We start from the raw sequence: 12,487 nt of genomic DNA, 5'->3' as shown, positions 1-12,487 counted from the left end.
AGGTCTTTCTAATCTATACGGGAATAGGGATCCCCAACCAAAAGGTGGAGAACTGGTGAGAACTCCAATCTGTTTGCCTCAGCAGATATTCTCTCATCAATGGCTGGCTACTATCCTGTTTCCAAGAGGCAGATAGCCGCCCCTCCACTTTAAAGTCTTCAGGGCATGGAAAGTGATGCTTCTTTTCAGGAGTAGACTGAGCTCTATGAACCCTGGGGTTGGATTTGCCTTGTTCTCTGCTTTAAACTCAACATAGCCTGAGTGGGGTCTGACGGTCAGCATTTTTTGGACCATAAGATGTACCTAGGTTTTAGAGGAAGAAGATAGGAAAAAAAATTTTGAAGCAAAAAATGTGGTAAAATATTTAATAACATAAATAATATTTCACCAATGTAAATGTAAACAGAACTCAACGGCAGCATTAATAACCACTATTCCTCCCAAATTTGGGGGCAGGTGCGTCTTATAGTCTGAAAAATTTGGTATTAAAGCACTTTATTAAGGATATTTTTCAAATAACATAAAAAGCAGGATGGGTTATATAATGAACTGCTACTTATCCCTTCACTCAGTTTTGGTTATCAGTATTTTGCATGCTATTTTTTAGGCACTGAAATATTTGTTTAATGAGTGTTGTGGAGAGATGTTTTTAGCTCAGGGATTCTTACTGGGGTAAACATCCTACAATGCTCAGGACAGGTACTCTTTCCCAACAAAGAATTATCTATCCCAAAATGTAATAGTGCTAAGGTTAAAAAACCCTGCTTTAGTTTATGTTGTATAGTTCAGGGGTGTCAAACTTATATTCACCGGGGGCCACATCAGCCTTGCACAGTTGCCTTCAAAGGGCCAAAAGTAATTTTAGGACTGTATAAATGTAACTACTCCTTAACTAGGGGCAAGGAGCTTGGTGCCACTGCTGGGTAGAAACAAGGTGCCGGCTGGATAAATCAAGATGGAGAGGGCCTGCAGGCTTTGTGTTTGCCACCTGTGCTATAGCTTATCTTAGGAACAAATGTAAAAAATGGTTCTTTGTGTTCTCCCTCTGGAGAGCATGCCTGTGCCTTTCCCTTCACCCTCCTTTTCCCTCTGGGTGAGTTACTTTTGCCTTTTCCTCTGCTAAGCTCTGAGGGCCCTTCTTTTGCTTTTCTAACTTGTTTTCTGAGGCTATGCAGCACATTGGCTCACCTGTACCTCTAACTTACTTTGTGTGTGTGTGTGTCTTTTTTTTTTAAAGATTTTATGTATTTTTAGACATTGGGGAAGGGAGGGAGAAAGGGAGAGAAATACCAGTATGTGGTTGACTCTCTCGTGCCACCCACCATGGACCTGGCTCGCAACACAGGCACATGCCCTGACTGGGAATTGAACTGGCAACCCTTTGGTTCTCAGGGCAGTGCTCAATCTACTGAGCTACACTAGCCAGCGCTACTCCTATAACTTTCATAATATACTTATTAATAATTTGAAAAAAAATTGGTTCTTGACCAGCAAATAATTGTACCTTACAACTGTCAGTCTTCATGTGGTTCAGCAAATATTACATTAGGTCTTGCTGCTTGGCAGAGTTTTAAGAACTTTTTCTCATTTATTTTAAAATTTTAAGAAAATAATGAGACTCTGCCCTGACCAGTTTGGCTTTGTTGGGCATCGTTCTGCAAAGTGAAAGGCCACTGGTTTGATTTCCTGTCAAGGCACATGTGTGGGTGCAGGTTTGGTCCCAGGTTGGGGCGTGTACAAGAGGCAACTGATTGGTGTTTCTCTCTTACTTCAATGTTTCTCTTGCTGTCTTTCTTCCTTTCCCCTCTCTCTAAAAATAAATAAATAAAATCTTTAAAAACAATAAGAAGAATCTAACAATAACTCTGTTCTTAATACATATGTCCATACATCTATGATTTTACATATGGGTATAAATGGGATCATATTTAAATTTATTATTCTATATAAAGCTTAGCATCAACATTAAACAAGTCCCCAAATCCTAGCATGACAAATTATATATTTTTGTTCTGTACTATATCCAATTGCAGATATATTTTACATAGTTTCAATTACTGTGTGGTCCTTGGTCCTGTGTGGTACTGCTTTTTAAATCCTTTTTTTTTATTCCACATAAAACATTTCCTGTTTTCCGTGTGGTCTTCATGGTTTCCTTTTGTTAACCTAATCCTCTTTGAGTTGCTTTGATTTCATGTACAGAAACATGTTCTGAGGAGCCAAATTATAACACATGGTGATTATCTTGATTTTTCTATTGTAGTCTCAAAATGTGTGAAAAGAGCATCTTCACTAGCCCTGCAGATGCCAGATCTGAATTAGCCTTAAATAAGTTGCTACTAAATCCCCTCCTCCTTGTTAATATTTCAGAGACTCCTCTCCCTCTGTGACTGTTTGAGGACCCTGTCTATGTTTACTAGCCTGCAGCATCTCTCTGAGAGTGAGGATGGCATAGTTGTTATGTAGTTGTCTTATGTGGCCTTATTCCAAGGGTTCAAATCCTATCTTTGTTATTACTTTGTGGCTCTGTGTCCTTGGAAAACTCAAGAATACTTTCCTCTTCATTACTGTAGTAATGTCTACCTAAGGTGATCATGGTTAAGAATAACTAAATTAATACATAAATATCCTTGGAACAGAATCTGGTATGTAGCAAATGTTCAGCAAATTTTGACTTAACAAGAGAGCTAACCAATGAGAAGGAGTATTCCAGGCAGAGACATCTGTAAAGATATAGAGGTGTGACATTTCATGGTATGTTTAGTCAGCTGGGCCTTCAGAGTGGCTGGACCTCATGGAAGGTTGTAAAGAAGGTTGAGGTCAGTTTAAAGAGTGCTTTGTATACTGTTTTTAGGGCAGTGGACTTTACCCTTTAGTCAGTTGTGAACATTTAAAAATAGCATACTGTTTCATTTATTCCTAATTCTGAGTGCATGTGTTATACAGATTTGTTTTTATTACTTCTTTCTGCCACAGAAACTGTCAGAGTTCTATCTGTTTCAGTAAATGAGTAATTGCTTTATTTTACCCAACACACAGGTCCTTCGCAGAATGTTCTTACATTAGATCCAGCAGGAGAAGAGCTATTAGAAAAAAAATGTCTGCTTCTTAGAACCCAGTATAGTCAGCTCTGTTATATTTCTTGCCTTTATCAATTTTTTAGTAACCTTCACATTTCAATAAGATTTGATGTTTATAATGAAGACCCTGGAGAACTGAATGGTTCTGAAATAGCTTCTGAATTATCGAAGCAAGATTCAGTTGTGTTGGTAATATTTCACATAAAAATTAAGATGGGAGTGATATCAGATTATGTTGATGGGCTGGAGGGAGATAGAGATTAAGAGATTAATTAGGAAAAAAATGTAATAATTTAGGCAAGACATAATGGTTTGTGTCATTGAGGAGGAGGAAATGGAAAACCAGGATTTAAGAGACATTCTAACCCTTGCTGGTATGGCTCAGTAGATTGAGCGCGGGCCTGTGAACCAGAGGGTTGCCATTTCGATTCCTAGTCTAGGGCATATGCCTGGGCTGCCGGTCAGGTCCCCAGTAAGGGGTGCGTGAGAGGCAACCAAACATTGATGTTTCTCTCCCTTTCTCCCTCCCTTCCCCTTTCTAAAAATGAGTAAATTAAATCTTAAAAAAAAAAGGTGGCATTCTAAGGCAGGATAAATCTAATACTGGGGATAGGGTAGTGTGAACCATCAGAAAATGCCTGAGATTTCTAGCTTAGAGTTGGTTGGATGGTAGCAGTATTATTAGAGGTAGGGAATTAGGATCATGAATTATATTAGATATTGGATATGTTGCATTGCCTGTGGGATGGTCAGTGGAATAGTTTAGTGAACATTTGAAAATTTGAGTTTATGGCTTAGAAGAGAGAATGAGATGTGAAGCAGATTTGGGACTTGAAGCCAAGAACTGGTTAAGACTGTTCCTGGAGCAGATGTAGGACTTACTATATTTTGAGTATGTACTTCAAAGTAGTGTTATGAAGTATAAAAGTGGGACCGATGAAGACTTTTAAGAACTCTGAATACAATGGAAACATGTTAAAATGCTTTTAGTTTTCCATTAATGGTTTCCAGGTCTATGAAGAATTGGACTCCTGGCATAATAAACTTATATTCACTTTTTTTTAGTTAATATTTTAAGAATTTTAGTAGTTTCTAGGCCATGTTTTTTTTTCTTTCAGATGGAAGTAGCCATCTGAAAGATGGTTCTTTCTGGTTTTGAGAATGATACAAGCTCATAAAACAAATTGGAAAAACACAACAAAATGAAGTTTATCCTCCTACCCTGAGATTGTTACCGTTTAACATTGTGTGGAACATTTACTGAAACTTTTTCTTCACATACATTTGTATATGTATATATTTTTAAAAGAAATCATAGTGTCTTTTGCAAAGTGATATGTTATTTACATTGTACATAGAAATGTTTAATATAGATAGATCTATGTGTCATTTTTAGTGGCTGTCAATATTCCATTGTGTGGCTCTCTACTGGAATTTTTTGTTATTTTGTTGTTGGACATTGAGGTTGTTTTGCACTCTTCTATTATAAACAACCTTGAGGTGACATTCAGGTATTTGTCTTAAAAGGTTTTAATTAATAAGTTAAAGGTGACCTCTTAATGGTAACTGCTTTTATTTTGGGTACAAATTTTGAGTTCCTCGCTATTTTTAATTTCCTTAATTATGTTGTCTCATTCTTCTTGCAGTGAGAGATTCTTCACAGTCAAGCTCCCAGTTGCTCTTGATCCTGGGACCAAGATTCCAGTCATTTTGGAAACTGTCTATACCCATGTGCTTCAGCCATATCCAACCCAGATCACTCAATCAGAGAAACAGTTTGTGGTATTTGAGGGGAACCATTATTTCTACTCTCCCTATCCAACAAAGACACAAACTATGCGTGTGAAGCTTGCCTCTCGAAATGTGGAAAGCTACACCAAGTTGGGGAACCCCACACGATCCGAGGACCTCCTGGATTATGGACCTTTCAGAGATGTCCCTGCCTATAGCCAGGTAGGCTCATATGGAGTCTCATCCATCCCTGTCTACTTTAGAGAAGGTCTTCTAGAGTGACTACTAGTTGATAGGGTTGGGTGGTGTGGGTGGGTGGAAGTCCAAGGTTACCCTCATTTTTTAACCTGCTGTGGAATGACTCCATGGGGTCAGTATTCTCATTTTGGGAGTACAGGTAGAGGCTGTGAGTTTAGGAAGACTTTTTAAAGGAGGTAACATTTGGAGAGTTGGGATGGGAGGGGGAGAAGGAAACAAGGCATTTTGGGCAGAGGCAATAAGGGCCTGTGGATGTCGTGTAGTGTGGCTGGTGTAGCTGCTGTGGGTAGTAAAGCTGGCTGTATTGCTGAGCCTAGGGGTTGGCCCTTAATGGTAGAGGAAACAGTTAAGGCTTAAAAAAGATTTTGTTAATGAAAAATTTCAAACACATGTAATAGTATAGAGAATAGGATAACAAACTCCCATATACCCATCACTTAGATTCAGTGGTTATCAAGATATTAGCATAATTTAAAGCAAATCTTAGGAATTACATCATTTTACCCTTTGATCTCTAAAAAAAAAAAATAGGTATTTGAGACACTTATGACTTCTTTGCACCACTTTGTGTCCAGAACATATGTCACTAAGAATGTACAAAATAGTTTGTTCTAATGTTGCTTAAATTGTTTCTCTGTTTTTCCTCTCTCAACTGTCAATTTGACATATAGTTATGGCTGTTCAGTTTGTGTTGTTTTTAACTTTTAAGAATTTTTTATAGGTTTAATTTTTTGAATATAAAGAAATGAACATTTTATAGTCAAAATTATAAGGTATATTCAGAGAATTCTACAGCTTCCTTCCATCTGTTCTCCTTGGTGACCATTTATATTAGTTTTACCTTTCTAATGATCCTTTGTATAAGTACATGCAGAATTGTAATAAATGTATTCATATTCCCCTATCTCTCCAAAAGTAGCACCCTGTATATACTGTGGCACTATGACTTTTGTGGGCAGCAATAGAGGTCCCCTCTGTCTTCTGGTATAGTTACCATTTGGTGCAGAGCCCTGGGGCCATGTCCTTTGGGTAGCTGATGGGCTGCTCTCTGAGTTGTTGCCTCTAATTGCATATTTATTTCTTTTTCTTACTTAAAACTGAGCTCACATTGGGATAGTGATTTGGTTATTTCCTACATAGACCTTTATAGTTTGAATGTTTGAGGTTTTGGACTTCCCCCTTTAATTTTAAATTAATGAAATGTTTGTGACAGACTGCCAAATTCAGAGAAAAACTTGACATCAGTTCACATCCATTTTTGACATTTTAGTACTTTAGTCATTTCTTTTTATTTTTGTTCTGCAAGAAGCATTATTGAATTTATTGGGGTGACATTTGTTAATAAAATTATATAGGTTTCATGTGTACAAGTCTATAATATGTTATCTGTACATTATGTGTTCACCCCAAGTCAATTCTTCTATCACCATTACAGTCTTCTGCTTCTTCCTACATCTCTTTCCTTTTGGTAATCACCATACTGTTGTTTATGTTTGTGAGGTATTTTTTTCCCCCTTAATCTTTGAGTTATTTCTTTTTAAGCATAGGGGCTTTTTAGTATAGAGATTATATTATGCATAAAGTAATACTTTTGCCACTTAGAGTAGTCTCTAAACATTTTATAGTACTGATGTCAACTATTTTAATAGTCATTTAAGATCCCATGATTTGATGTCCTATAGTTTATTTACCAAGTTTCCTATAGTTGGAAAGTTAGCCTTTTTTCTATTTAACAGGAGAATGTTCATCTCTTTTTATATAACTTTTTATATAAAAGTTATAGAATAGATTTTCTGAAGTGAAAGTTTTAAAACCAAAGCATATAAACATTTAAAAAATCTTTTGCTATGTATTGCCAGATGGTTTTCAGAAAGATTTAGCCAATTTATTAACAGTGTCAGCAGTATAAAACTGCTAGTTTCCCTTTACTCTTGCCAGTATTAGCATTAAATGCTATCAAATTGATTATGAAAGAAGATAAACCTTAAAAAAATCTGGTCACAGAGTGAGTGAATAAAGTAGCAAGAGCTAAAAGAATAATCAGAATATACCCTTTCTTGTTTTTTTCATTGACTTTTTAGGAAGAAAGTTGCTTTTTTGGATCTTGTCCTTTTAGATTCCATTTCTGTGGGGTTCTAGGTGTGTATTCATAAAAGGGCACTTGAGTTACTTAATGATCAGAAAGATTTTTTAATACTAACTTCAGTGGTAAAACTGGCAAAGAAGTAGGGGAATTGCCAAAGGTATCATTTTAAATTCTTTTGGACCTTATTTGGAGGAAGTACTTACTGTGTAGAAGTGTGGAGCCAGAACTTTTGAAGACTTACTATTGCCACTTAGATTTATGACCTTGAACATGTCAATGAAAACTGCTAGGCCTCAGGTTTTTTAATTTGTAAAATGGTAATAAGTAGCACTTATTTTATTATGTTGTTTGGAGGATTAAATGAGCTAATGCACTTATTTAGAGTTCATATAAGAGTGTTTGACACATACATATTTAGCTCCATAAATGTTAGCTTAAAAAGTCTCTCTTTTTTTGAATTTTTCCAGATAAGTCTTCTCCAGGTTAGAAAAATCCAGTAATGCAGTGGATCACCCTCAGTTTTGAGTTTATTTGCTGGCTCATTGGCTAGAGATTATGTTTTCATTAGGTTTTTAAAATTATATCTTACATATAGTTCCCTATCAGAATTTTTCTTTACTTAGAATTTAAGATTTTATTTATTTTAAAAATGTAAAAATTATTGTATTAAAAAGCAATTTAAAAAGTTTATTGTAGAAGTTTGGAAAATAAAAATTATAAGGAGAGAATTGATGGGGACTTCTGGACAAGATGATAGAGTACGTGAATGCTATGCTTGCTTCTCCCACAACCAAATCAAAATTAAATTATAGAATAATCACCCTTTAGAGCTACCTGAAGACTAGCTGAACAGAATTCCTACAACTAAGGATATAAAGAATAAGCCATGTCAAGAGTGGTAGGACAGGGGCTGACCCATGAAATGAGCCAGATCCTCACTCATGTGTGGCAGTTTAAGGTTTGGGAGGGATACCTGAGTTACGGAGGTCTCTCCTGAGGAGCAAGGGCTCCCAGCCCCATACTGGGCATCTCAGGCTGAATACCAGTGTGGGAAATAGGAGTATCCACAACATCTATTTGTGAAAATCTTCAGGGATTCTGTCCAGGTGAAACAGAGGGCTGCTGGAGTCTTAGGCATTCCTCTTAAAGGGCCCATGCACAGCTTATTGGCAGATGGACTCACTGACTCTGAGCTCCAATGCAGGGCAGCAGCTCAAAAAGTGCCAGGGACATATGGGGAGAAGCTGAAATTGTCTGTCTTCAGGGTGAGGGCTGGAGAGACAGCTCTGGCTAGGACAGAAGTGCTGGCAGGTGCCATTGTTCCTTTGTGGAGCCTTTTTCCCATTCAGCTAGCAGGCACAGGCAGGTGCCAAATCTGCTGTGGACTTCCCTAAAATCTCTGAAAGGTTCATAAACCCCAAACACAAAGTGGCTGGCCTCAGCATGCCCTGTACTTCTTACTAAGCAACCCATAGCCTGGCACTAGGGGCAGCTGGCCTCGGTTTGCAGCATCGTCTTTCCCAGGTGCCTCCAAGCTCAGGACAGGCAGCTACCAACCACAGATCACTTTGTAGCTCCTACTAGGTGGCCCTGGGCCAGGCACAGACAGTGAACAACCTGAACCTGTGCCAGAACCCTTCCCAAGAAATAATATACCCAGTGGCTGGCTTCAAACCACACCAGAGTGCCACCCAATTAACTCCACAAACCATACAACCAAAAAGTGGACCCAGCAGGCACCAGAGCCCTGACACAGAAAAATCCACTCCATGGGGTCAGCACCTCACAAACCATGTCTGTTGGAGTCATGGTCAGTCTTCACAGCCAGCCAGCTTGAAGGTCAGTCCCATTCACTGATATATGCCAACAGCAATCAAGGCTCAACTATAGCAGGAGGACACACACCACCCACACAATGGATACACCTGGAACATCCCATTCAGGTGACCAGGGAGACTGTGCCACTGGGTTCCAGAGGACACCTGCTACATAAGGTCATCCTGCTAAGACTGGGAGATGTAATAGATCTACTTAATACATAGACACAAGGAGGAGACCAAAATGAGGAGACAAATATGCCTAAAATGAAAGAACAGGACAAAACTCGAGAGGAGGAACGAAATGAAATGGAGACAAGCAATCTACCAGATGCAGAATTGAAAACATGGTTATAAGGATGCTCAATGAATATAAGGGAAGAATAGGTGAGCTCAGTGCAAACAAGGAGATAGAAACCATAAAAAAGAACCAGTCAGAAATGAAGAATACATTACATGGAACCAAAAGCAGAAAGGACAGAGCAGAGGATTGAGTCTGATTTGGGAGACAAAGTAGTGGAAAACACACAATTTAGAAGAAAAATAATTTTTAAAAATGAGGATAATTTGGGGAACTCTGGGAGAACATCACATGGCATTTGCCTATAGGCATACCAGAAGGGAAATAGATCAAGGAATTGAAAACCTATTTAAAGAAATGATAATGGAAAGTTTACTGACCTGGCAAAGGAAATAGACAAGTCTAGTAAGTGCCATTGGTCCCAACCAAGATGAATCAACCCAAAGAAACCCACAGCAGGATAAATCAAACATTAAAACATTAAAATGGCAAAGACAAGGAATCTTTTGTTAAAAAATTTTAAAAATGTATGATTTATTTTTTTACTTTATAGTATTTTTTTCCATAAGGAGAGAACCTCCTATGGAAAGGAGCAAAAGCAGTGCAGTTACTTACACAGAAGGGAGTTCCCATAAGACTGTCAGCTGATATTTATCAGTAGGAACTTTGCAGGCCAGAAGGGATTGGTATGAAACAATTACATGATGGAAAGCAAGGACCTGCAACCAAGATTACTTTACCCAGAAGAGTCATCATTTGAATCAAGGTGAAATAAAGAGCCTCTCAGACAAGAAAAAGCTAAAGGAGTTCATTACCCTAAACCATTATTACAAGAAATGTTAAAGAGACTTCTTGAAGAGAGAGGGGCAGGAGGTATTAAAAAATGTGAATAATAACATGGCAGTAGCTACATACCTATCATTAATTACTTTAAATGTAAGTGGATTAAATGTTTCAATCAAGAGACAGGGTGACTTAATGGATAAGGAAACAAGACTTGTACATATGCTGCCTACAAGAGATGCACTTCAGGTGGAAAGAAACGTACAGACTTACAGTAAAGAGAAGGAAAATATTTTATGACACTGAAAAAGCTGGGGTAATAATCTTTATACCACACAAAATAGACTTTAAAACAAAGAATAAGAAGAGACAAAGAAGGACATTTAATAATGGTAAAGGGATCAATTCCACAAGAGAATGTAAATCACACACCCAGTGTAAGAGTACTTAGTTATATCAAGCAAATATTGATGGACACAAGGGAAGAGATGACAGAAATACAGTTGTACTAGGGAACTTTAACATCCCATTGACATCAATGGATAGGTCTTCCACACAGAAAACAAGCAAGTGGTGACCTTAAGTGACACATTAGATCAAATGGATTTAATTGATATTTTGGGAACGTTTTACTTTTACTCCAAAGCAGCAGAATGTACTATTTTTCAAGCACATAATTTTTTCAAGTGCACATTTTCCAGGGTAGACCACATGTGAGGGCATAAACACAAGCCTCAATGAATTGAGGAACACTGAAATGATGCCATGTATCTTCTTTTATCACATGGCATGAAACTGGAAATTTATTAACCACAACCACCATCACCCCTGAACACATAACACATAAATACATGGAAGCTACACAAACATGCTACTAAACAATGAATGGGTTAACAATCAGAAGATATCTTGAGACAAATGGTAATGAAAACACGATGAGGCCCTGGCCACGTAGCTCAGTTGGTTAGAATGTTACCCCAATATGCCAGGGTTGTGGTTAGATCCCAGTAAAGGCACATGCAAGAATCAACCAGTGAATGCGTAGATATTTCTTTCCCTTCACTTTTCTCTAAAGGCAAAAAGAAAAAAAAAACTATGACAAATCTTAACTTAAGGGGCACAGCCAAAGCAGTTCTCTGAGGCAAATTCATAGTATTAGAGGCCTACCCCAAGAAACAGGAAAAATCTCAAATAATCTAACTTTACAACTATAGGAACCTGAAATAGAGGAACAAATTAAGCCCAAAGTGAGTTGAAGGAAGGAAATAATAAATATCAGAATGGAAACAAACAAAGGAGGCTGTAAAAAATACAAATTGCAGTGAAACAAAGAGTTGGCTGTTTGGAAAGATTAAAACAAAGAAAGAAGCTAAACTTTTAACCAGATTCAGCAAGAAGAAAAGAGGATCCAGACAACTAGAATAAGCAATGAAAGAGGAGAAGTGCTGGTTCTTTCAATAGATAAAGTTAATAAAACTTTAACCAGATTTATCATCACCCCTACCCCCCAAACTTAGAGGGCCCAAGTAAATAACATCAGAAATGAAAGAGCAGTAACAACTAACACACAGAAATATAAAGGATTATAAGAAAATATTATGAACAATTGTATGCCAACAAATTGGACAACCTGGAAGGAATGGATGTATTTCTGTGATCTTCCAAGGATGAATCAGGAAGAAACAAAAATCTGAACAGATTAACAAAATTGATTCAGTAATTAAAAAGCTTCCAATAAACAAAAATGTCTGGACTGATGGTTTCACAGGTGGATTTTACCAAACGTTTAAAGAATTATCATGTAACCTTCTCAAACTATTCCCACAAATTCAAGAGAAGGGAAGGCTTCCACACCCATTTTATGAGGCCAGTATTGCCCTGATTACATACTCTGACAAAGACATTACAGATAAAAGAAAATTATACGCCAGTATCCCTCATGAGCATAGATGAAAAAACTTCAACAAGATATTGGCAAACCCAATTCAGCAATGCATTAAGAAGATCATATCCATGATCAAATGGGATTTATTTCTAGAATACAAAATTGGCTAAATATCCACAAACTATTTAACATACATCACATAAACAGAATGAATGATGGAAGTCATATCAATAGATGCAGGAGAGCATTTTACAAAGTCTGGCATCCATTTATAATAAAAAACTTTAAGCAAAGTATGAATAGAGGGAACACACTAACATAATAAAAGCCACCATACATGACAAACCTATATCTTACATCATACTTAAAAGCCAGAAGATAAAAGCATTTTCCTTAAGATGAAGAACAAGACAAGGATGTCTGCTTTCCCCACTTCTATGCAACATAGTACAGTCGTACCTGAGTACTCATTATTAATGCTTCAGAACTCGTGATGAGTGCCAGAAGTGATGAATATGATGAGTGATGAAGCATTTCCTCCTGTGG

General features: G+C 37.4%; 1 protein-coding gene across 1 annotated transcript in view; it reads left to right on the top strand.

Annotated features, from left to right (window-relative positions):
• The window catches only part of RPN1 (ribophorin I), a 44,383-nt gene that overhangs the window by 9,447 nt on the left and 22,449 nt on the right, over window positions 1-12,487 (top strand). Inside the window, exon 3 of the mRNA XM_028524232.2 lies at window positions 4,727-5,033. Coding sequence (XP_028380033.1) covers window positions 4,727-5,033 — 307 coding nt within the window. The remainder of the gene's footprint in view (window positions 1-4,726; window positions 5,034-12,487) is intronic.

Source organism: Phyllostomus discolor, chromosome 9 (assembly GCF_004126475.2).
Source record: "Phyllostomus discolor isolate MPI-MPIP mPhyDis1 chromosome 9, mPhyDis1.pri.v3, whole genome shotgun sequence".
Taxonomy (NCBI): Eukaryota; Metazoa; Chordata; class Mammalia; order Chiroptera; family Phyllostomidae; genus Phyllostomus; species Phyllostomus discolor.
This window is presented reverse-complemented; position numbering and strand designations above follow the sequence as displayed.